Genomic DNA, 26318 nt, shown 5'->3' with positions numbered 1-26318 from the left:
GACGCAGGGAGTTTTGAAAGGACCAGATATGTAGTGGAGTGGGCGCAACTTAATACTGATTCGTGCTCTGGAAGACAGGCCCAGGAAGAAACCACAGTAGAGAACAGAAGCTATAGGCACTGGAGACCAGAAAATAACAGAGATGCAGAAGGAGAGAAAAGAAATAATGGAATCAATTATGGAAAAACATTTCCCCAAACAAAAGAAACACACAACTGTCAGACTGAAAGGGCCTATGAAAGGCGAAACAAGAAGTGAGCAGGTCAAAAAGAGGGCTCTCAGGACTTCACCTTTAACACAGAAGGATTTCAGCACCTGTCCTTCAAACAGCAGGGATTCTGTCTGCCACTTAGAAATCCTTTGTGAAGGATTCACACAGAACATGTAGGATTTCCAGAACTCATCATGGACCAGTGTGAGGAGAAATACTAGTCCTCCGTGTTTTCTACGTGAATTGATTGTTGGCAAACAGAAAATTTATGGTTTGAGATATTAACTATCACTAAGATTATTGATAACTCCAAACAAGGAAGAAAACAAAAGAGTCACTAAAACTTAGGTCATTTTTAACTTGAAATAGAAATAAGTGTGCTAAATAAATGATTAAATAATATAGCTGGGGGGCAGGGGCACACATGCCTGTGTGTGCCTCTTCAGGGAGACAAGAACAAACATCTCTGGCTAGAGTACTAACAGTGAGATCACTGTGGCCTAAGGAAACAATTTCCACCTCTAACTGGTGAGCCAATGTGTTTGCTGGGGACACTCACAGGATCACACTTGAGGGGTTACTGCCTTGCAGGAGCCTGGGTAGTAACAATGGTAGCTGCATCCCTAAAAAGTGGACAAACCCTCTCAATCATGGTGAAAGCTGCCTTGCTGGAGCTCCTTCCCCGGCTGTGAGCTGTGCGTATAACCTTGAATCTTACAACATTCTGTCCCCTTAAAGTTTCTTGAAGTTTCTAAACCTTGGAGCTGAGACTGAGCCTCTCTCCTCCCTCAGGAGCAACTCCATGGCAGCCTGTACACACTAGCTTACAAGTCCTATCACCTGTATTAAACAGCTACATGATAAAAGTCAGCAGTTTCTATAATAATCCTGCCTGAGAGAGAATGGCATGGAAACTAAATGAAAGGATAAAGTATATATGTGTGTTTTTCTGATGGCTGGACTAGAAAAAGGATAATTGAGCACAAATAATATTTGTTGCAGTCTTACAACAGAACATAAAAGTTTTAAACCTTTAAAAAGGCATGGAATGTATAAAGCAGAATCTCTTGTCAATAGGGGAAGTTGACAAGGCTGTGTGTGTTTAACACACATCAGAAACTGCACTCAGATGACTCTATAGACAGCTATAAGGTTAGTTTTAATAATTTAGTTACCAAAATATGTGGGGTGTCCCCCCAAAAAAGTTCCGGACCAGCACACCACAGGAGTTGTCCACAGAAGAAAAACTGAGCTGGCAAGATTAAAGAAAATGGAGACAAAGATTTGAAAGGGAATGTAAAAGAAGAGATTTTCAGGGATTTAAAATAATCCTATGTATAATTTCTAGTATGTTAGGATATGTATGTTATATGGAGTTAATTTTTTCATAGAAAAATATGAATGGGCAGTAAAAGGCTGTCTGTACTAGAACTTCACAGACAGTATTTCTATTACTAAAAGTTTTCTAGAGCAAACAAGAAAGGAATCACTCGTGTCCTTCCATATGGCTGTGTCCCTGATGTCAAGACCCCCGAGGATAACCCACCAGCCAGTACATCGCATGGGTGGTGAATTCACTGAGTAGTCACACACGTTACCCATGGCCACAGTGATCAGAGACATCCTCTCTAAGTCAGGAGGGAATAAGAGACACTCTCTCAAAGCTGTTCATGTTCTAATGGAGGTCAAGGCCAGTATAGAAAGACAACCAAAAGCAGAATATTGCTAGAATTATTTGCTCCCAACATCTTCAAATCAAGAGAAAATCTGTTTAATGCATTTTTAAGAGGGTTTTAGGGTAGGCAGCCTTTCCTAACAGCCTTAAGCAAAAATAAACACAAAATATTTTAAATGGTGAGAAAAGTGATATTAAGAAGAAAGAAACCATGGTCTTAGGTGGAAGAGCAGGCCTTCATCAGCAGATGTAGATGCTCGCTGGTGCATCAGTCTTTACCTCCGCACGGCAGCCTGGCTCCCATGCCAGGAGGGCTTTCAGGGAGTTCAGCATATTGCTAAAATTCAAACAAAATGTAAAAAGCAAGATGTAGGGTCAAAATAGTTTTTAAATGAAGAGACGTCTTTTTAAAATGTTGAAGTATTTATTAAGGCCAGAAGAATATTTCATTGGTGTTGACACAGGGACCAGCAAAAAAAAACTGTGAGCATTTAGAAACCGTGTCCTGAGGGGCCTTTCGGGTTACTTAGAGAGAGCTCCCTCTCTGTAAAAGGTGTGCATTGTGCCTTGGGAAGTGATCAGAGAGCTCCCTCCACAGATCGGTCCTGAATAAATCAATAATTGTATCTTCAAAACTATAAACATTTAAATAGAGGCCAGAGAAATATTCCCAGACTGTTTGTGGGCAAATTATATCAGAAAAAATACAAAGGAATATGATTTCATTAAAAATGTAAAATTTCTTTATGAAAACAGGAGGAACTATAAACGTGAATAGAAAACATCAGAAGGCCTGGAACAGAGAGGAGTTCTGTAGGCTGGGTATGTAAGGAACTCTTGTTCTGTGATTAAGGCCCCACTGAGAAGTGTGAAGAGGAGACAGTTTGTAAGGAAGGCTGGAGAGATGGCTGTGTGGTTAAGAGCACTTGCTGTTCTTACAGAGGACCACAGTTCTATACTCACCACACAGATGGCTCACAGTCATTCTGTATGTAACTCTAGTCTAGGGACTTGATACCCTCTGGGCTTCCACGGGTGCCAGGCACCCTCAAGGTATATGTACATTCATGCAGGAAAATACACACCATTTTTTTAATTTTAAAAAGAAAATAATGCAAATAGCAGGTAAGCATAAAAAAATGAATATCATGGCTAGTATTTAGGAAAACAAAAATTGAGATATTTCACTTATCATTGACAAAATTTCAAAATAATTTTAATATGTGATATTGATAAGAAAGGCAGAGAGACGTGTGTACTCCTTGTGTGCCATTTATGAACCTTAAACTGGCCATCACATTATTAGAACATTTTGACATTGTCTATCCAAGTGCTAAGTAGTCATTGTTTTTACCTGAGCATTTTCATTTTTCGAGGATGAAGCTCAGAGACGCATTTGTGTTTGGTTAGAAGGATCTCTGATAACATCTGGATCACATATGTAAATTCTGAGTCCCTGTGACACGTTGTCTGGACATTTTACGTCATGTAAGAGTTAAACCTCGGGGTTTCCTGCTAAGGAGATACCACTCTCCTTAGACAAGGACCTTGGTTCTGGGGTTTAGTAAGCAGCCTGCATGCTCCAGCTCTCTTACTTAGACACTTTACCAATTTGCTCTGTAGGCATCTGTGAAATGGGGTTGCACATAGTTGTGTATGCATCACAGGTAAACATACAGCAAGTAAAACCTTCCCTTACATTAACCGATTATGCCATGCTATTCTGTGTAGCTCAGCTGTATGGAGCTGTCTTGATAATGCTACTTTGCTGGTCCTGTAATACAGTGAGTTTGCATCACCAGTTCTTATCTATGTTGAGATATATATGGGGAGAAACAGACACAGTGCTTTCCATGATAAACCAGAAGAGATAAGAGAAAGGGTAGATAAGGAGTATCTCGGGCCAGCAAGATCCTGAAGGTCTGAGTTTGATCCTAGAACCCACTCCTTAACTCTGTCTTCTGAGCTGCACACAATTGCTGTGGCATGTCTCCCCACCCCACATACTACATACGCACAAACACATACACGTAACTATTTTTAATTATGTTTAAAAGAAAAGAATAGCTGTAAAGAGAACGAAACAGTCAGTAAAGGAACAAAATGATAGAAAAGAAGAAATGAAGAACACCTTGGTTTAGTGTGTCCCAGGCTTTCATTCTCCCGAGAGATAGAGAAGCCCATCTGTGGCTTCACCAGTCAGGGCTTTATTATTGCTCTAAGAACTCGGCTGTGGCTGTTCTCAGTAATGCTAAGCTGGTGACCAGCCCTGTGTCTGTCTTTATGTCTCATGTGCCAGTTCACTTACAGTGGGTTTTGCATCTTCATGGACCCATGAGGGCTGCTCCAACTCAGGCTCCTGTCTATGTTCTCGAACCTCCTCCTTTCCCCCAAGAGAAATAAGCAAGAAGGGAGGTGGAGAGAAATGTCTTTTGGGGCACATTGTCAGCAAAGAGCAAAGGGCAAGCAGATTCGTGGTGAACGGGTAGCAGTGTCCACCGCTACAGTGGTCCAGCCATTTTGGACGCGTACCATTTCCATTTCAACAGAAAATAAGCACCAAGAACAGAACCACCTGGCCAGTGGTGTCTGCTGTTCCCACACACTGTGGCGCTAGGACAACTCATTCAAGATTTCTAACCCAACCCACAGACCCATTTCCTGTCTGCACTGCTCCTTGTCACCACTGTCACAGAGCCACCTTGGACTCACAGAGCCCTGGGAGAGCACTTTTCTTACATTTAAAAGAGCTGTACATGGTGTCCATTGGACCTCCTAGTGCTCTACCTCTACAGTTACATACATGCCTCTCTTTTGTTTTTATTGAGAAAATATTAAACCTATTTGTTTATTTTTTTAGGTATTTTCTTCATTTACATTTCAAATGCTATCCCAAAAGTCCCCCAGACCTCCCCCCCACCCCACTTCCCTACCCACCCACTCCCACTTTTTGGCCCTGGCATTCCCCTGTACTGGGGCATATAAAGTTTGCAAGACCAAGGGGCCTCTCTTCCCAATGATGGCCGACTAGGCCATTTTCTGATACATATGCAGCTAGAGACATGAGCTCTGGGGGTACTTGTTAGTTCATATTGTTGTTCTACCTATAGGGTTGCAGATCCCTTTAGCTCCTTGGGTACTTTCTCTAGCTCCTCCATTGGGGGCCCTGTGATCCATCCAATAGCTGACTGTGAACATCCACTTCTGTGTTTGCCAGGCCCCAGCATAGCCTCACAAGAGACAGCTATATCAGGGTCCTTTCAGCAGAATCTTGCTGGTGTATGCAATGGTGTCAGTGTTTTGGAGGCTGATTATGGGATGGATCCCCCGGTATGGCAGTCTCTAGATGGTCCATCCTTTTCTCTCAGCTCCAAACTTTGTCTCTGTAACTCCTTCCATGGGTGTTTTGTTCCCAATTCTAAGAAGGGGCAAAGTGTCCACTCTTTGGTCTTCGTTCTTCTTGAGTTTCATGCGTTTTGCAAATTGTATCTTGTATCTTGGGTATCCTAAGTTTCTGGGCTAATATCCACTTATCAGTGAGTACATATCATGTGAGTTCTTTTGTGATTGGGTTACCTCACTCAGGATGATGCCCTCCAGGTCCATCCATTTGCCTAGGAATTTCATAAATTCATTCCTTTTAATAGCTGAGCAGAATTCCATTGTGTAAATGTACCACATTTTCTGTATCCATTCCTGTTGAGGGACATCTGGGTTCTTTCCAGCTTCTCTTATATACATTTTGTTGCTGTTGTTGTATATCTGTGAATATACATGTATATATGTAAGCCTATATTTTGGTATGCTGACATTGTATACATACTAAAATAAAAATCAACACAAAAAATTAAAGGTATAAAAAGTTAATTAGTAGGAGTTTTCCTCACTAGCTGCCTTGTGCCTCCTGCTTTCTGCCTCATACATACAGATCACGTAGTGTGTGGTGTGCACACATATCCACACATATCCTAAGGATTCTTGCTCTGGGCTCCTCCAAGCGTGGCTTTTGTCTATGTTCCCAGGCTAGTACTGGCCCTATCTAAGGCCTTACTCTAGCAGGACCCCAGCCTGTGTTTCTTGCTCCTTTGGCTTCCTTGAGCTTCTCTCATCCCTTGTCAGGAAGCTCCTTGCTTCGCCCAGCGTCTCCCTCCTTCTGTCCCCTGCACCTTCCTGCCCTGGGTTCCTCGCCTGTCTGGTTCGTTTTGTTGTGGTAGACATTACTGCTGCTCCCTTGAATCCTCCCTGCAGGCTTGGCACGGGCCTTCCTTCACGGCCACTCTTCCCATCTGTCCTCACCAGCCCTTTCCCCTTTGTCCACCATGCCCTTCCTGGTGTGTCCTCTGTCTCCATGTCACCTTCTTTTGCCCCTCCTAATTTGTGTTTCTAATTATCTGCTGGACATCTCAGATATACGATAATTAAATCCCAAGTTATTTTGTGTAGAGCCCAGACTCCTCTTGAGTGTGCTGCCGTTCACCCGGTTGTTCTCATTGTAAACTTCAGAGACTGTCTGTCCATCACCGAGCAGGTCCCTTCTAATGCTAGACTAGAAAATATTTCACCTTCCCCATTCTAAATGCTCCCTGACCCAGAGAAGCAGCATGGCCCAGCAGAACAAGCATGGGCTTTGAGCCAGGGACCCTGGGCACAGAGCCTAGCACTGCTGCTTACATCTGTGTGGCCCTGGGTGGCGGGCATAATGACATTTTTTTCTTTTTATTTCGAGTGTTGCTGACACACACACATCCAGGGCCTTACTCCTAGCACTCGCCTTCTATGCCCCTGGGTTGTCCTACCTGTAGATTTTGTATAATGCAAACTGTCTCTTAGAGTCACTGTTGGCACTTACTGTGTACTTCCTCACTATACCCTAACGATGATTCTAAGAGACCTGCTCCCCTCAACCATACGTATATGATCTCCCCCATGGTTCTCTCCCCACCTCGCCAGCATAAACAGATGGGATCTACGCTTATGGTCTCTGATGGAAATTGCCATTACTTTAAGAAGTATTAAAACTGGACTAGTGAGATGGTGCTGTGGTCAAAAGCACTTGGTTCTCTTCCAGAGGGCCTGAGGTCCTTTCCTGGCACCCACATCAGTGGCTCCAGGGGATCTGATGCTCTCTTCTGGGGCCTTGAGTACCTACATCAAACACACACGAGTGTGCGCAGATAAATAAATAAAAAGGAATCTTTGAAAATTAGACACTGAAAGTGCTTCCTGTGGGTTCTGTGAATGCAGTGTTGGTGTGCCTACTTGACCATGCATGTCCTTACACTTCAGAGAGTGAGGAGGCAGGAGCTGGCCAGGACTCCAGGACAGCAGCCTTGAGCTGGAGCTCTCTGTAAAAGCTGGGATGAGCGGGCTCGCTGTCCCTCAGCCTCCCCATTCTGAAAACACAGGCCAGGCCTAGGTACAAGGTTTTCCTCCCTTCGCTCCCGTAAACAAGCCGGCCCGGGCTGCACCTTTGCCCACGCCTGTCCAGAGCTTCACATTCTACTGTGGGGAAGTTCTTCTCCATCCCACTGGGCCTGTGTTAAGGTCCCTTACTTTAAATTCTCAAAATATTTGCACAGTATGTAAGAGCACAGCTTCGTTCAGTAAACGTTTGTTGGTTGGATGCATAAGCAGGGCACACTAGTTTGCCTTGAATCCATGTTTTGAAAAAGGTGAGGTAGCTTATGCGAATAGAGTTTCTGGGGTGGAGGAGGGGGACTAAGTTTGTAGTAGAGCGCTATCTAGCATGCATCAGGCCCTAGGTTTGGCCCCTATTATCAGAAAGAAAGAAAGCAGTAGTGACATAAAAGTAAGTAGCTTTTTATGTCCCTTCTGTAAGTCCCTACCTCCATCCAGTGATAGATAGTATCTATAACCCTCACCTCTCAAGTCACCTTCGCCTTGCCCATGGGATCCATGAGGCCTGAAAGGAATCGTGCCTGTGTAGACAGCTCAGGGAGGCTTTGCCTCCTACCTCAGGCACAGGTTTGGTTGGGAACAGATTTGATTGGCTCATTTATTCACCGCTGCATCATCACGTTCCTCCTTTGACTGGAATGCAGAAGTGGTACCTGGAGATTCGGCAGCCATCTGGCAGCCATGAGGAAAGCCAACATCCTGTGGATGGTGGAGTGGAAAGCTAGATAAAGCCGGGTCCTTGAGGGTTACTTTGGCCACCTAATGAGCCTGTGACGCTAAGACTATAAACACCTGCTTCTCCAGGAACTCTTAGCGGAGTTCCTGGTTATCGGTATCGAAGAACACTCCTAATCGGTGGTCCTCATCAGCCAACCTCAGCTGTCTAACTTCTACATGCCTTAGCACAATTCTGGGAGGCTTTATTGACAGTAATGGAAGATTTAAGGATAGAATTGTACTTTGTTTGTTCTCCACTCAACACAGGAACAGGGACTTCCTTAAACATATCACGTCTTGTCAGTTGTAACAACTGTCAGGAAACAGCACAATTAGAAGATAGCGTGTTCACTTGAAAAGGGGGCTTTGGAGTTGGATCTCCACAAGACACATACAGGTAGAAGGGGAATCTGATCCACACGGCTATCCGGGACCTCCACACTTCTGCATGCAGTGCACAAGCGCAATCGCACACATGGCTTAAACATACTAGATTGAAGAAGCAGATGAATAAATGACAAAAGCCAGGTTTGGTGGCACATACCCATAATTCCTGTGCATGAGATGTATAGATAGAAGCCTCAGGAATTGAAGGCCAGTCTGGATTACAAAAGACCTGTCTTAAAAAAAAAAGAAAACAGAATGAAGAATAAAACCCTGCGGGGCTCATCTAGTAGTGTTTGCCTCACAGACGGAAACCCTCGGGCTCTTACAGCAGTGCAAGCTGTAGCCGCAGCATCCTGGGGTGAAAGCAGAAACTCAGAAGGTCGAGTTGAACTGTCCCCGTTAAACTGCAGTGTGTCAGAGAATGATTTGTTTTTTAAGCATTTGGTTATCTTTGGATCTTTCTTTCTTTAGCACCAAGGATGATTGCTTCAACGTCACCCTCCAGCCACCTGTTGGGGAGCTGCTTTCACCCGTGGCCATGTCAGAGAAGGACTTTAAGAAGGAGCAAGGTGAGAGGTGACTACAGTTTGCTACAAGTTCTGTACTGCACAGTGTACACCTGTGCTTCCAACCAGACCCCAGGGTTTCCAGACATCCCCAGCCGTCCGCAGGCAAGCATGCTCTCTGCCCATTTTCTCTAGTGCGTGCCCTCATACACACACGTCCATGTATATTGCTGGCAGCTTTAGAAGTTAGTTACTGTGTCTTTAAAATAATAGACTGGTCCTCACCTGTTGGGTTCTGAGAGTTGTTTTTTAGCCCTGCACTGTGTCTGCATTTTAAATTCCAGGAACTGGAGACTCACTTATGTCCCACCGCTGTGAGCCTTAGGTCCACACTTGTCGGTGCATTGTTACAAAGTGCTTTTCTGTCTCCTCCTAATGTGTTTTTTGTATACACAGTAACACACTTTACCTTCACAATAAAGCCTAATTATACTATTGAAATACCTCGATTCTCTTTTGACTGTCTTAAAGAAATACTTTGGCAAAATCAGATCGGAAAAAATTTTTAAATACACACTAAAGAAAATATTTTCAACAGAATGCAGCTATTAATATTGTACTTGCCCAAAGTCAAGCTTGCTTTCTAATAACTGAGGGGTCTTTTTATGTGTGGTTATGGGGGAGACACTTGATTTTATATGTTTAAGGGCAGCTCATAATGGTAGGGTCTGTTTAAATGCTGCCATCGCAATGTGTAAAAGTTTATGTGAGCCTCAGCTATTTTCCCTCTGGAGGCTGAAACCAAAGATCCTTTATCTGGAGGTCATTCAGTCATTTCTGTCACTTGTCCCTGGCTGAGGGGAGGCCTTGCTTCCTGGCTCTAGGTGATTGTAGTGCCGAGTTTTATTTCGTACAGCCCTGACTGTCTGTGGGATCCGAGAGACCTGTTAGAAGACTCCCCCCACGGGAACCTCGAACAACACTGCCAATGTGGAGTGTCCACCTCTCATACCTCACTAAGTGGTTGTTAAAAAGGCATAGCTAAATTCAACTTATATGTCTTCTGAAAAGTTGTGTACTGCTGTAGCAGGAATGCTCTCTGTGGCTTTCTTTTCCTAATGACAAATGAATTGATTCTCGTGTTTACTGTTCTGCCCTTTGCTGGCTAAAGCCTGCCTCTGCCTTACATCTATCTGCTCAGCCAATCAAGGTGAGTGGCTCGCCAGGGAGGACGGTGCCGATGTAGGGGATAGCCTGCTTTCGGGGTGCAGCTCGTCGGTCCCGCAGATCCCCGCATGCCCTTGTTCGCCCTCGGCTCTCTTTTAGAATATGTGTGATTTTCATCAAATGTTTTGTTCTCTGCTGTGACTGAGGGATTTTTCGCTGACTAGCCATTCAGAACCGCACGTGCACCGGAGAGGTGCACACGGAGAATAGCCGCCGTCCTCTGCGGGCTTGTTGCCAAAATTCCTTTTTCTTCTGCCATTTTACTCTATGGTTGTTGATTATTTGTCTGAATAAATCTGGCAGCTGTTTGCTATGTTTAATAGAGCAGAAAGGCTACTCTGAATAAAGCTATTTGAAAATGTGTTCATATGAAGTATTTGTAAATCCTCGCAGGTCTCTTGGCGTTTCTGTATCATTCTCTCTGTCTTCCTGAATTCATCCTTTGATGTGGGACTTGACGCTGGCAGATTTTCCACAGGCTTTTTCAGTAGCATCCTTTTTAGTTGCGGGTTTCAGCGGGTTTGGTAATAGAGGTCTCAATCTGTAACTTTACACGAGGATTTGTGAAACCGATTCAGGAAGGGGTCTGAGCATCACAGAAGACTTTTTAAAATGACTCAGGAGTGGGCAGGCAAACCAAAATCAAAACCGTTTGTTTACATTTGTCAGTGTAAAGTTCTAGAACTTTTACTAAAATTGAAGTAAATTGAAGAAGTGTGTATATGCTTTGTTACAGACTAGCTTTAAATCCTGTTTCTACTTGAATAAATACACTTAATATACACAATTATTTCATTTCACAGGACAGAGATTTATAACTCAAAAAGTGCATTAAGTGTATTTATTAGGATTGAAAATTTATAAAGAAACAGGAGGAATTGGGTTCCGTTTTATTGCAAAGATGAACAAAACTGAAATTATGTAAACTATTAGAAGTGGTCTTAGCAGACATGCTACACATCCCTGTTCCTTAAAACTACAGCTCTATTTCAAGCATGCTGCCTGACCGTCAGTCTTCCTCGGCTGCTGGACATGCTTGCTCAGAACAGCAGGATTGTAGGCCAAGTGCTCAGTCAGCCTGGACCGTCCTGTATATTGAAAGTGTTATAGTATTCATATTATTGAGCCTTCAACTGAAGTGTGATTTATCTGTTACGAGTTCGAGTATTACAGTTAGTTAATGAGCTATGTGTGAGAGCCTTTCAATACTATGACGTGTACTGAGAAAATGAACCCAGTCTCTTCAGACAGCTTCTCTTCAGAAGACTTAGCCTGTGGCTTAGCCCCGCCCGCCCTCTTCCCGCCATCTAAATCGCAAATCTAAAATTTAGAAAAATCTTTTAAAATAAGATTTTATTCTATTCCTTGGTTTTCATTTTAGCTATTAATTACATCTGATGAGCCTAGATTAAATCTTGTCTGATACCTTGGAGAAAATGTTAAGTTTCAGTGAGACCAAAGCAACGTCAGCTTCAAAGAATGTCCCTGAACCTTGACTTTTATTCATATATAGGCAAACATTAATGATCACCATGGCATGTTTTTCTTTCTTGTTAATTTGAGAATACCTGATACATTTTCATTAAGCAAAATCTCTGGTTTAAGAAACCTAGAATGCTTGCCTAATTTTATTGTGATTTATGCGCCCATCCTATGGGTTCCAAACTTGCAAGATGCTAATTCCTTAAATGGTCAGGCATTTGCTATTTTCTGGCCCTTAACTAGCACAAGCAATCATATTTGATGCCCTTAATTAGAGTACCTTTCCCTTTCCAGGTTCCTTTCCACCTCAGCAATCGAGACAATACATTTGCTTACCATGCTGCTCTCCTAAGTGTTCTTTTGCATGTAAATTAATCTTGATTCAGTTTACACTGTCATGCTGAGTGGTACAAATTGCCTATAACAATAAAACAGCATGAGTTAAAAATAAAGGGGGGTGGAAAGGCAGATTGAGCGTGTGCCTCACTCGATAGGATGTTACTTTGCTTTATGCCAATACATTAGCTGACGATAATGAATCTTCTGGTCTGAAAAGCATGGTTTAGTTGATTTTTTTAATTTTACTTCAATGGAGCAGTACCTTGTCTTTTATAGACCAAGTTAGACAAACCATTAATGACAAGAGTGTTAAGGTTAAATATGAAGCAATGCATTCACTTCTCTGAGTGCTATCCATCTTTCCATTTGCAGGAGCTTGGCAAAAGTACTGGCTTTGTACAGCATTTCCTTTAATTACATGCTGCGGGAAACAGGCTTTTAACATAAACATAGTTGCATTCATTTATTCAGCGGTTGCTCTTCAATAGAGCTTAATGGAGACGGTTTAAATCCTAAATGAGTACACACATCTCCCGGCAGTCTTATGTCAGCCTCTGCGCTTCACTTAAAAGCACAGTTTGGCCGCATGTGTACTTGTTAAAGCTTCTGCCTAATGTTGAAGTTAAGCGGCCTAAGACAGAGTGTACTGTTCCGGGGCTGAGAGTGGTTAGTAAGCGTGTCCTTGTCGGGCATAGATGGTTCTGGTTTTTATCTGATGGCTAGGAACAGGGTATTTACAGTGCTGTTAACCCTTTAGTGTCTTTGTACTGTTGATCAGAGAGACCTTTGAGTTGTTCAGATTTCCTCTGCAGTAAATAACTAAAGTGCACGTATAGGCTTTGAGGTTAAATAAGGACTGTATATGGTCTTTGAAAACACGAAATCAAAATTTACCATTTTCACAAATTGTGTACATGTATTGTCCATATGATCAGATGTCTCAAAAGTTTTTATGTTTAATAGACACCATTAGTGTTCATGACTTACAGATGCAGATAGACGGCATTTACAATCATCATTTTGGTTTTTAGCCCATATACTACATTTTAGTATTTCCCCAAGAGTTTGCTGCCTGGGCATTTCCATAGTCAGCTCTGATTGTTAATGGCATAGCTGTTGTTAACTGTGGGGTTTGTTCTGAATTTGACTTCACTTAGTTTTTTTTTTATTATTATTATTTGTTTTTTAATATTATTTGAAATATCTTGGAATTTAGAATTGTGTGATTTACATTTTTCCCTTTGTCAAGCTTCCTGCTTCAGAAATTCCCATTTGTGTCTTAGGCTCGACTTCTGTTCACCAGACAAATGGCTTTATTGTTGAGTGTAGCGTAGTGCTTCAGTGTTGTAGGACTGTGTAACTATTGTGTGACTTCCAGTCATTGTTGGCTGACCTTACTGACCTGGCACCTGGAAGCCACTGATCAGGTACCGCTGCTGGGACTGGGCCACTGTGTCAAGAGTCATGGTGCTAATCTTGGAAGGAACAGGATAAACAGCTAATGATATTAAGTATGTACCCAAGTAAGATCGAGGCACTTCACATGATCCTTGGTACATTTTCAAAGGGGCTGAAATTAAAAACTTATTTAGAATTCTTATGTTTTATCCTATACTAGTTAAAGTCAGATTTATAAAGAATGTTCTGTTTGTTTTTTACAACATCCTATGTATTATCCTACACAGCGAAAAAAGTTTCTTTTATCTTAGAAATTCTGGTACTGTTTTAATTTTATGTAACTACTTTATATATTAAATTCTAAATTGTTTCCCTTTCATTAAGAAAATGTTTGAGGTTTGACTGTGAGCTTAAAGCTGTTGAGGTCCCTCCCCAGCAAGGCCAATGGAACAGCCTTCCTTTGCTGTTACAGGAACGCTCACTGGAATGAATGAGACTTCGGCTACACTCATCGCTGCTCCGCAGAACTTCACTCCTTCTATGATCCTCCAGAAGGTTGTAAATGTGGCCAACCTCGGTGCTGTGCCTTCCAGCCAAGATAACGTTCACAGGTAGTGTGAGTGACCTGTGGTGTGGAGAGAACACGTGTAATTCTTAACCCATTCTTCACTTTGGCAGGAGTAACCCTATGCAGGAGTGGTCTGTTTGGTTGATGGGCTTGGGTCAAAGCCCCATCTCATTTCATAGCCTCCTTCTGATACTGGCATGGCTATTTCTGAAGGATGCTGAGATGACAGCTACATTTTATAATACCTTTTTTTAAGATGCCTTTTTATAAGGCTGTTAAGAAGTCACCTTATTTTTCTGGACTTGAATTTCTTGGGAAACTCTCCTCAAACGGTAAGTAGACTGGGGCATTGGGCAGTACAGATGCAGCCTTCCCTGACCAGCACTCCCCAGGGCTGCTTCTGATGTTTAAGGGGCTGCTGCTCAGCCAGCAGGTGACACAGAGCCCCTGCGCTCAGCCCCACCCCCACCCCTCCTCACCCCCAGGCACCTGCATGAAGCCCAGCATCCAGGCCCCGTCCCCTGTTCACACACTATTCTGGTGAGCCCGAGGCTTCAAGTGAAAGTAAAGATAAGGAGAATCCCCTCGTAGTTGTTCAAGAGGGCTTTGTGAGGTCAGAGGAGGGATCCCTAACCCATCACAGCACGCTTCCACTACAAACAGTATCCCAGCACTGCCTTTGGTGTGCTCCTTCTCATGCCATTGCCAGGTACAGGAGGAAAGATGGCCACAAGGCCTATTTTGTTTTTCTTCCGCATTGGCCCGGAAGCAGACACGGCTCCCTGTGAAGCATGTGGAGGGTGGTTTGGATGTTAGACCTGCTGTCCGGGGCAGGGTGTTCATTCTCCTGGTGGACTTACCTTCACCGTCTTTTTGGAGATGGTTTGAAAGCTAAAGCTGGGGCTGAACTGAACTCTTGTGGCTGACGACTACAGAGGAAGTGAGCCTGGCCTCCGCAGAGGCCATTGCTTACATCACTGGACTCTGGGCGATAGAACCAAGAGTGTGTGCAGCTCAGAAAGCAGGTGCACTTTGTTTTTACTTTGTTTACAGCAAGAGAAGGGCTGGAACCAGAACCCCTGTCTGTCCCTCTCATGGAGAGTGGTGATTACCGTAAGCAGACTCAACTGTCTGTCAAGTAGTATTGCTCAAACGGAGAGATAATAAAGCCTCGTCAGGACAAGGAGAACATTTGGTTCTGAGTTTCCCTCTTTGGTTTGTGCACGACAAGCAAGCTCTTCAGCAGAGCTGCCCAGCCCTCAGGTCTTTCTTTCCCTTCCTGTGCTTTTCTTTAGTATTTGTGAGAGCCTGAAAATAGACAACAAGGCTGGTGCTGTCGGCTTAGCTTCTGGCTTCTGTGAAGTTGGCTCTAGTCTAGAACTGCTGTGGTCTACGGCGTTGTAGCTCTCCTTATGTGCAGAACCCGGGAGATTGTGGCTCGTGCCCGGCTGATGCTTTAGTTTTTGTGTGGAAGTTATTGGGTTGTGTTTTTTGTGCTTTGGTAAACAAAAGTCAGTCTTGCAGATTTTTATTTCTGAGATGAAAAGAAGTAAAATTACCTTTGTAATTAAAGCTAAATGACATGAAAGCGATCTTTCTGCTGGAAGACGGTCTGAGGGGGCAAACGGCACAGGCTGTGCTGTTCTGGTTTTGTTTGGTTGTTGGTTTTTGGTTTTTTAGTGACAGAAATAGAGACAGTTTATTAGAGAAGAGAAAGACATGTCTGAGAATGAAAACAGATCTGAGATTCAAAGGCCAGTTTTATAATCTTTATTATCACATAATTTTCCTGAAACTTGTTCTGGAGGTTTACAGCCTCTTACCCATTCAAATGACTTTAATTAAAATCATAGCCATTGCTTAGTTATTACTGCTAATGCAAGGGACACAGGTAACTCTGAGCAGCTCCATATGACTTCAGTGCACGCATAGCACTCAGCCCTAATGCGCTCTGTCCCTGGGTGCCAGGCTCCCACGGTGCTTTTCTGTTTAGCTCCATCATTAATGGCCTGGCCTTGGGCTCTGCAGCTTGGCAGAGGCTATGTGGAGTGAATAAACTGCTACCCTAACTTGCTGCTCAGGTCTACTGCACCTGAAAATACTTCAAGTGTTGAAAAAATGATGGCTTCCGGTGCCCTAAATATTTGTAAAGGCTTCCAGGCCATGAGCACCTCACTGACATTTTTTATTCAGTCAAACTGATTGAAGTTATCTTGCTGATAACCTAACACTGCCGTTCTTTTAATTGTTTATAAAATCCCTCCCAGTGCCTTTTTAAAATCTCACTTGAAAGAAATAACAATTGCTGGTTAGCGTTTAATAACCTAAATTGACAGTTTAGTATTTTTGAGCTGTGTTTTGTTAAGGCTGTAATGCTTGGCATATTTCCCCGTGGGGTGCTGTTCTTTTCTCTAAGCCTAGCTATCATTTGCTGACGACACTGAAATCCTGAAAGGCTTTTAATGACTTCTCTTGTTTTCTCCAAGAGCTTTTCAAGTTTATGGAAGACTCAGGCTAGTCACTCTGATGTTTGTCAACAGTAACTGACGTAGTATTTTTAAATGCCAAACACGGAAAGCATTTGCCCACTAGTACTTCAGGGTTACATTTCGTTATAAACAAAGCAGTGTGTGTTCCAAGATCATTTCTTTCTTACAGGACTTGTAACAGCGCCTCTGTAGTCTTCCTGACTTCCAGTCAATAAGACGTCCATTGCCTTCCTTTGAAATAGTAGATTTCTACAACTTACCAAATTTTGCATATTTTTGGCTAAATACCAATTTTAAAACGTGTGCAAGCTCCTAAGAGAAGTAGGCTGGATGAGTCTGCAGAATTATGCACAGTGGGCACACGGGAGCTAGCCCAGGAGTGTAGACATATGCTCAACTACTCACACTGAGGCAGTATAGAAAGCCCGAGGCCTGCCTTGGCCACTGAGTGAGTTCGAGGTCAGCCTGGACAGGAGACTGACTCTAGAGAGAGTAAAGCATGGGCTGCCAGTGCAGCCGAGTGGCAGAGCGTTTGCCCGAGTGCGGCTCAGGCTCCAGTACTGTGACAAGAGCAGGACTGAGGGAGGCAAGGGCCAAGTGTATATTAGGTACGTTTTACGGAATTCACTTCAAAGGCTTAGAACGCTGTTGCTTTTCAACCTCAGCTGAGGAAGCAAACATGATATCCTAAACAGCTGGTACATCAGACAACCTATGTGCCATTGACCGCCTGATGGCCTATGGCTTAGGCAGGAAATAGGGAAGCAGAAAGGATTCTGGGATATAACCAGGCTGGAGATTCTCTGGGAAGATGTGATGAGATGGACACATGGTACCTAAGCACAGGTAACCAGCCGCATGGCAGAATGTAGGCTAGAATAAATGAGGTATTTTAAGTTATATCTAGTCAGAGAAAAGCTTTGCTAAATGGCCAAGGTGTTTATAAACATATTTTGAGTCTGAGTCTTTTATCTAGGAGCAAGGGGCTGGGAGGCAAAACCAGGCCTAACTTCAACACAAACCCACATACATGACCCCAAGTGTAATCAACCTAAGGAAGAAAGAAAGGCAATTATTAGGTCCCTCACCAAGAAGTGACTGCCATTCCAGAGACAATTCCCCCTTTTCAGTCTAATAAAAGGTTCTTTTTCGTTTAAATATAAATTGAATACCACTGTAATAATTATGAAACAACTATGAAAACTATAAGCTATGATATACTCATTGTGATATCCAATCCATAGTATTTGGCAATTAATAAAAAAAGTTTATCTATCCTATCTTGGCGTAAAGATTTGTATTTAACTCAAGTTTTATCCTAACTTGTATTACCATCCTAAAAACATTTTCTTATACCTAAACAATTTAAGCTTATATATAGTAAGATTCTTTTCACTATCTAGACTTCAACCCCACCAGAGACCTGAGAAGGAATAAATATTACCTGTGTATGCAGGAAGCACAGGGACGCAGCTTCCAAAAATTATAGAAATGACAGAGACAGCCAATTGCCTGGACAGTCCCAATATTCTCTGTAATGTTGGAGCATCTATCTTCAGCCTTCTGGCCCAGAACATCTGACAGACCTTGTGTGAAGCAGGAATTATGAAGGACTCGCTTACCCTGTCTTGGCAGAACTTGGCAGTCAACTTCCCTGAGTTCATTTGTTCTTTTTGGACACGAGATCTGTAGTTGAAATGTGCCTAGCTTGCCACAGTTAAAGCGACTCGATATGGAGGCTATTGATAGTCATTATCGTCTTTTAAGTGGAACGGGGGGGGGGGGGGCACTGTTAGCAGCAGACCTGTCTCAATGTCAAAAAGCAGTAAATTAATATTTTTTTTAAACAGCATGTTCCAATGCTATGTTCTGTGAGTCTCTGAGATTTGTGAAGACCATCTATCTATTCATACCATATGTGAACAAGCAAATATTGCCTATTATCTGTACAACACAGGGTGCATATGTCTGTGATAATCCACACTAGTATCTGACAAGACCAGGAGTTTGATTAACTTAATGTTATTTTGTGTTATTTAATTATCCTAAACAATTTTTTAAGGATTGGGACTCAACATTATATTATTAAATGAGTTGCATAAGTATAATACCTATATAAGAGTTGAAACATATACATATATGTATATATACATACACATATATATAATGTTGTAACAAAATTAATCTTGTTTTGTATCAATATATAAAGATTTATACCAATACAAACCTTAAACCTATATCAGTATACAAAATTCTGTACCAATGTAACAAGAAATAGCCTCAATTTTGCATTACAATATAAAGATCTTTGCCAATGTAAGATTATGACTTTATGATTATATATGATTATTATTTTAAGATTTTAAATTTAAAAGTAGACTTAACAGTCCATCCCTATTTGTCTAATATTTTATAATATTTCTATGTTCTCCCTTTTTTACCCCCTGCTCTCTAAGAGGAAAGAAGGAAAGAAGGAAGGAAGGAAGGGGGGAGAGAGAGAGAGAGAGAAAGAGAAAGGGAAAGAAAAGAAAAGGAGAGAAAGAAGAGGAAAGACAAGATAGAAACCCCTAAGTCTAAGCTCTCTATTTTGTTTCTTCCCTAAGACCATAATTACTTGTAAATCATCCCCTAAGACAACAATATATTTATTACTCAAAAGTGACCAAAACCATCTACCCCAATTTAAGTGATTAGGATGACAGTCTTCTTGTAATTGCTTCCTATTGAATTGGGGCGGGGGGTGGGAGGAAAATTAGAAAAAAAAATCATTAGTCTTAAGAAAGCTAGCTATAGTATTTGTTGTCTAGTCTCTGTATGTTGAGAAATTGCAGGCGTAAATAAAGTCCCAGTTAGAACAGTCTGAAAGGCTAGACCAAGTGAGCTAGCTGTTGTGAAGCTGTCCCAGAAGTGAGTCTTTAGAGGAGACAGTTTAAATGTAGCTGAGGTAGGATCAAGGCAGGGACTGGAAAAGTGGGTCTCAGCATCTCAGCATCCGGAGAGTGAGTGTTGTCAGGGCTGCATTTTTGGTGGTTTTTTCTGCAGGTTTCAGTTTGGGTTTTTGCTTGTTTAGTGTGGTGTGCTGTGGTGTGGTGTTTTGTCTGTTTTGCAATACAGCCTTGCCTATAGCCTAGGCTGGCCTGGAACTTGCCCCAGCCTCCCAGATGCTGAGATTATAGGTGTGAGCCACCACATCTGGCTCTGGGGTACTGTTTTTGTTTATTGTTTTCTTTTCTCATAGAACCTCTAGGAGATTTAAATTCCATGTGATTTTTGAGGATTGTAATGCAAGCAATTTTTGCTTAGCCTATGACATTGGCTGTCTCCATGTACACATTTCAGAAGCTCCAAGACTACTTCCAATCCCAATTTAATCTGTTCTGAAACAGGGTTTATATAAACATTTTTTGATGCAATGGTATCTGACTGGGTCTCTTCTCCAATATGATACCTTTGAGTCCAACAGAACTGAGAGTTGGGAAACAGATTAATGACCGGTGCTCCTTCTGCTGGCAAGTGGTTGTCCACTAGAGGGCAGCACTGCTTTTGGATCTACTTTGGAACCCTACTGGCTCTAGGAACAGCATCTCATTTGAAAACAAACTTGGACCTCAGTTAATTTTACACATAATGACAAGCTAAATATTCCACGCATAACCAGACTGCACAGCTGATTTTTCCCTCTAAAACATTCTGTATTTAAGTTTTGTTTAATTTCTCCTTTAGTTAGGTAATACTCTATAATGCTCAAGTTTACTAAAAATAAATAGATGTTTTCATATTTTTAAAAAACGAGAAGAAATGAATCCTTCTGGGATGACAGTTTTGTCAGGGATCAAAGAAAGGGGTTTTCCTTTTGGCTTCTGTTGTTAACTCTGTCTCGTCCACACCCCACCAAGTAGGCAGAACAGAAGCACCGTAGGAGGGTGGCATCATGTTTCCCTTAGGAAATACTTCAATTTTAGCTTTTTTTTTTTTTTATACAAAGACTAGATCACTAGGCTGACAGTTGGGATGATTTTTATCTACATCCTAATGGAAGTTTGGTTTTCTTACCGTTTTTTTCACCTATTTGCTAGAGAGATTCTTTCCCAGTGTTCCAGGTCAATTTTTAAAAACCTTGTCTTAGATAAATTCTCTAAGTCTTAATTTCTTGTTAATGCTTTCCTTCCTGTTAGTTGTATAATGGACTGAACTTTAAATGCCATTTAATAGTCAGCAAAATAGAACTGTGTGCACCATGCAGAACCTCTGTCCCTTTGCAGCGCCCTAGTGTGTTACGCCGAACCAGTAAAGAGTTACAGTGTTGCATCCTTTGGAAGATAATGTCCCAGACCAGCATGGCTTCGTATTGATGTGTAGGACCCTACTCAAGCCAGGCTTTCTTACACATAATGACTGTGCGGCTTCATTACACATTTGTCAACTTTGGACTAATTATTTTTATACAGCTAGGGCAGGGCAGTGCATCTTGTGATCGTCTTTCTTACTAATAGGATTCTGTCTGCTTCAGCAGGCAGTAATTGAAGGCTTCATGTATGAGTCGGAAAAAAAAAAGTTTTAGCCTGAGTGGGCCATTGTCACAGTTTCTGATAACCAGTAGAACAGAAAGCAGGAGGAAATTGAACTCAGAATAGAAAAATCAAAGAGCAGGAGAGTATCCAAGAGAAGACAAAAGCTTGTCGCCAAGCTGTTGTTGGGTGCAAGGAGTCTGCCTCTGCATAAGGAGCTGGCGTTTGTGGGTGCCCCAGGCGAGCGGGCGCAACCTCTCAGATCAGAGCTACTCACATTCATGTGCTGGCGTATTCGCTTTACAGCAGGTGAACTGCGGCACGTCCTGTCTAGGGGGAGAAAGGGAACGTTAGAGTTTATAGCCAGCTTCTGACAGATTTAAATGAGTTGTAGACAATATATTTATTCCAAATTTATTATTATGTGACCGGTTTCATCATTCCTACAGTAGTTACAAAATAACTTTTTACAAGAGTGCAGCACTTTTTTCTCACTTAGGTCACAACATGAGCTTATTTGGCCTTTTTCTTGAATCTTATGAATTCAATTGCTAGAGATAATGGACAAGACATTTAGTGAGATGGCATACGGATGCGACCCAGCGTTTCATTTGCTGGCTTGTCAACAGTGGGTGCTTGTGTTAGAATGGAATGAGCATCATCAGATGTCATCCTTTAGTCACATTGGGGCTGTTGTGCACAAGGTAGCTCTGCCCCGCCCGAGTCTCCCTTGTCCTCAGTTATAGTGCCCAGGTTGTCTGTCTCCCAAGTTCCCTCCCTGATACAGCTCCATCCAAAAGGATTTATAGTCCTCGTTACTGGGGACTTTGAAAGGACTAGGCAGATAAGAACAGGGATAAAAGTAGGAAGGGGAATTAAGTCAGGACACTTTGACTTACAGACCATTCAAAGTAAACACATAATTGTGCAAAGAGAACATCTTCCTTAAGGATTCTGACATAATAACACCTAGCATACATGCTAGGTAAATCGGAAAAATAGTCTGTTGATTGACAAAAGCAAATATTGAGTGTGTTTTTGCATCTATTGAAAGACTGTATGTGACCTGTATTCATAATGCCTTAGTTTGAGTGCCTGCTCTGCCATGACACTGGCCCTGTGTCTCAGGCAAATGCCTCCGGTTCTGTGGCCTCAACCTCCTCATCTCATCAGTCCCCTGCCTCCATGGATCAGATGGAATTGTGTGAATGCTTAGCACCCACCTCTGGTCACATGGTATAAACAGCTACTTTACAGCAATCAGAACTTCTGCCTCCTGAAAAAAAAATGTCACTATAGGACCTTGTTTAAGACCAAGTACTGAGGACCTGATAACACCCATCAAATTTAGCATATCTTCACAATTAAGGTCTCTAATGATTGTTTACTAACTAGTATTCTTTTTTATAACTATAATTTTAAAATATGCTAACATATAGCTTATTCAGAATTTAAATGATGAGTAACTTTGGGGAGTAGTTCTGCCTTCCACAGACCCAAAGAAGCCAATTGTCATCATGCCATGTTCCAATTAAATACGTTCTTTTTGAACTGTGAAGTGGGCGTGTCAGGACATCTGATCTCCTGGTCCCTGCTTTAAGGCACAGCTTCCAGCCTGCATACTGCCGGCCAGACACAGCCGCCTGTGTGTCTAAGGGGCAGTGGCATGGTTGCTAGGGTGCTTGCTTAGTGCTCTGCCCATTCTACCGCTGCAGTCTAAGCAGACGCCCTGGCTTTCCTGTGCCTGGTCTTTCAGGCAGAGAATTTTATAACAGGATTTGAAAAACATGCCCTGGATACTGATTTTAATCTCTATAAACATACTGACATTTGTCTTTGCCTAGCCAGAGCTATTGTACCTTAACTCTTTCGGTTGTTAATGGAAGAGAAATGAAGTGTGCCTTGGGGCTCTGCCGGCCTGACATTCAGATGGTGCTCTGTGTTCCCATTCAGGCATAATCTTCTCTGAGGTCCCAAGGCACAAGTGTTAAGTAAATAAAGGGACTAAGAAGACTGCTGTTGACATAATTATAGCCCTGTCAGAAATAGAGACCTCTGTTGAAATATTTGTTGAATGAATTACAAGTATGGTGACCAGATCTATGGGGAGACTTGAGTAAATGAATGGAATATAGAGCCACTGTAGCCTTGTGACTAGTTTAGCAAACTATAGAATTCTCATTCTCCTATGAAGCTAAACAGCCTTTAAAGTTTAGACATGGAGGCTGGAGAAATGGCTCAGGAGTAGTAGTTAAGCGGGCTGACTTTCCAGCGGTCTTGTGTTCAGTTTGTAGCATCTACCTAAGGTGACTCACAACTGTCTATGTCCTCAGCTTCAGGGGGTCCCAGCCCTCTTCTAGACTGTGTGGGCCTGCAGACAAGTGTACAGACACCCACACAGACACATATGCATATTTCTTTTTAATTTAGACAAGATAAATGCATTAATCTGTAGGGGTGATAAGAGGTGAGGGAGTGGTATGTATGAGGAGGAGGAGAAAGGGAAGATGGAGGAGGTGCCCACAGTGCCTCACCGCTTGTGTGTCCATACAAAAATCAGATAAATATATATATATGAAGCTTATTTTAAAAAAATGAAACAAAACTCCTTAGGAACATGGTTGTGATTTACACTCCTAAATTGGTTTCACCTCTCTGTTGGAACTGTCTCTAATTCTTACAAGTTTCCAGCATGTTTGAGGATATGCAGAAAATGTTAGAAAGGTTAGAAAGGTTGCTGACGCGCCTTGCTAACGCACCATTAGCTGGTGTTTTACTATGTGTTGTAGGAGCGCCGAGAATATTTTCAGCCAAGTGAGATGAGGATGGTTGTCTTGTTGTCAGTAAAGATCTCATTTCCATCGTTCTCTTTAGGCCAAACACGACTTGTTAGATTTTTAAAGAGAAAAAGAATCTAATGTGTTAGATAAGCTCTTGATGTCATTTTTTAAGACTCAAAAAAGAAATTACTTTTGATTTAAAGAGAATCTGCTTCCTGCTTAAGTGGCTAATATTTTAATTAAGTCGGGAGTGAAGTTTTTCTGAGTGTCTCCTGATAAACTCCCTCTTTTATGTTGATGGTAATTAAACAGATCCCTGAGGACCCCGCGGGCTCTGTGCGAGGCCCATGCTAATTGTCAGACATGAGACACTGACCAGTTGGTTTGCTCTTGAATAGTCCGCAGCATGCTGTCAGCTCGGCAGTTTTATTTGTATGTATTGTGAGCTGTTGTCAGGGCTAACTGGGTGCCATTGTGGCTGAAGATGTCGCGCAAATTGAGGCAGATGGCTCAGATTCAGACTCGTGTCGCCCAGAGAGGGGAAAGGGGGCTGGCCCTGCAAAGTGGGGTCACAGCAGGTCACAGACCTGCTCCACACTTGTTAGTGTGTTCAGAAGCTCATGTGCAGCAACTTTGTCTTTCTCCAGTCATCCCTGCAATCAGACTCCCTCCCCTCAAAATGTGCAGGGGGAATGGAGGCCTAGGAGGGGGTGCCAGCCCTCCTCTGAGGCTCACAGTCCCCTGTGCATGCAGAGTGAAGTAGCAGGATTGACAGTAGTCCGCTGTGCCTCCCTCCCTCCAGCAGCTTTCCAGTCGACTGCAGTGTTACAAGAGTCGTTTTGCTTTTAATTCCATGTAATTGGTAGCTTCTTCGTGTCTTGGAATTTAGTAATAGCACATTAGACCTCAAGTTGCCTCTATTATATCCTAAAGCAAAAAGAAGGATCTAATGTCCTGAATATTAAATGGGGCTCCAGAGTGGTGCGCGGCTGTCATGTGACTTTGTTTCATGTCACCATTAACAGTAGAGATTGAATTTGAATATTTTACGTGAGCCACTGAGACTTAGGAAGAATTTTATAATGTATATAAAATTATCTAACTTCTTGCATAATCCTTTTCAGATATGAGGAATTAAAATTCCAAGCTCTTTGAGAAAGGTAATAGTACTTACTGTGTCTTAGAAATAAAACTATGGCAGTGCATTTGAAACAGCCCTGTGTGTGGTCACATGTTAGCCCTGTGTGTGGTCACATGTTAGCCCTGTGCGTGGTGACACGTTAGCCGTCAGGAGGAGGGGTGTTTCCTAAGTATAGCCTAATGGAGAGTGCCCACACGCTTCTGCCGCTCAGACTAATGAGGAGCATAGGCCTCCTTTGCGTGTTCCGTGTGTGAGATGCACTCGGGTGGCCTGCCTGCATGTGGGAAGCACGGGCTGGGCAGCTGATTGGTTTTCTAAAGGATGCTTGGCTTTGAGTGTGGAAGGGTAGTAAATCGCGTCATTAAGAAAAAGAGTTACTTTAAGCCTGTTTGAACAGATGCCGTCTCCTCCTCCTTTCCCCCTCTCAGGATAAAAGGTCTCTCTTATGTGTTTTTGCAGGTTTGCAGCTAGAACTGTGCACAGTGGGTCGCTGATGCTAGTCACAGTGGAGCTGAAGGAAGGCTCCACAGCCCAGCTTATCATCAACACTGAGAAAACCGTGATTGGTTCTGTTCTGCTGCGGGAGCTGAAGCCTGTCCTGTCCCAGGGGTAACCTGCTTACATCTGGACTTCAGAATCTGGCACACAACAAAAGTGCCTGGCACCCACTGCTGCTGCCTTTCATTTATAATAATAGCCCTTCCATCTGGCAGCGGGAAGAGCGCACTCTCGACATTCTTGTCTCTGCTTTAGGATGCTGCTGTGTCTGTCATGTGTGCCCTCCTCGCCCCTCCTCGCTTTGCTAACCAAAGAACATACATTTTACTGTCCACTTCCTTTGCTCCCCAGAACAGCCCGCGTGGCATTTTCTCTGCCCTCCGACTTCTTTTGACCTCATCTTCCTTCTGGGTTTTGAGAACGATGGGTGTGAATCAGTGCTTGGGAATCGTCCTTCCTACGGCAGTAAGCAAAAATTAGCAAGGAACTTGTCGGCATGGCCTCTCAGCTTGGTATGTGAAAAGGAAATAGCATACTTTTTCAAAAATAAATAAATAAAAATGGCATCTCTGAAAATCCCATTCTTTGATTTTCCTGGTATTGTAATTGGTTATTGACAATTGTCATCATGAAATCACCCCTGAATAATAAGGCAAATAAACAAGTATATGAATAGCCTTTGCTTCTCCTAGTCCTTACTGGCTGAACTTTCTTTGTTCCAAAGTATTTCTGGTCACACTGTGGAGAAACCTCTCCCAACGAGGTAAGCTGTTTGCTTCCCGGAGACGGGTTCACTGAGCAGCCTGCCCTGCCTTAAACCTGAAATCCTCCTGCCTCTGCTCCCCCTGTGCTGGGAGGACAGGCATGCATGAGCATAGCTCTCTAAACTAGGCAGACGTTCTAACCGTGCTGCTGAATGGCCAATGAGCACTTTCATAACAACAGGCGCCTCTGTGGGAAGTAATACAGCTCTT

The 26318-nt window shown here is 42.7% G+C and overlaps 1 protein-coding gene across 4 annotated transcripts in view; it reads left to right on the top strand.

Moving 5' to 3' along the window:
- Nucleotides 1-26034, top strand: part of Ap3b1 (adaptor related protein complex 3 subunit beta 1) — a 202746-nt gene extending 176712 nt beyond the window's left edge. Inside the window, exons 25-29 of one of the 4 annotated variants that reach the window (XM_085830906.1) lie at nucleotides 8880-8977; nucleotides 10086-10124; nucleotides 13833-13971; nucleotides 25306-25455; nucleotides 25696-26034. In XM_085830906.1, the coding sequence (XP_085687032.1) occupies nucleotides 8880-8977; nucleotides 10086-10124; nucleotides 13833-13971; nucleotides 25306-25455; nucleotides 25696-25738 (469 nt within the window). In that variant the 3' untranslated portion in view covers nucleotides 25739-26034. Of the gene's footprint in view, nucleotides 1-8879; nucleotides 8978-10085; nucleotides 10125-13832; nucleotides 13972-24829; nucleotides 24866-25305 lie in introns of all 4 variants that reach the window. The other 3 variants (XM_085830908.1, XM_085830907.1, XM_021180280.3) reach the window with 3 other exon arrangements.
- The last annotated feature ends 284 nt before the right edge of the window (nucleotides 26035-26318 follow it).

The sequence above is a fragment of the Mus caroli genome, unplaced genomic scaffold (assembly GCF_978045245.1).
Source record: "Mus caroli unplaced genomic scaffold, Mus_caroli_1 scaffold_15, whole genome shotgun sequence".
Taxonomy (NCBI): Eukaryota; Metazoa; Chordata; class Mammalia; order Rodentia; family Muridae; genus Mus; species Mus caroli.
Note: the sequence above shows the minus strand (reverse complement) of the source record. Positions and strands in the feature narration are given on the sequence as shown.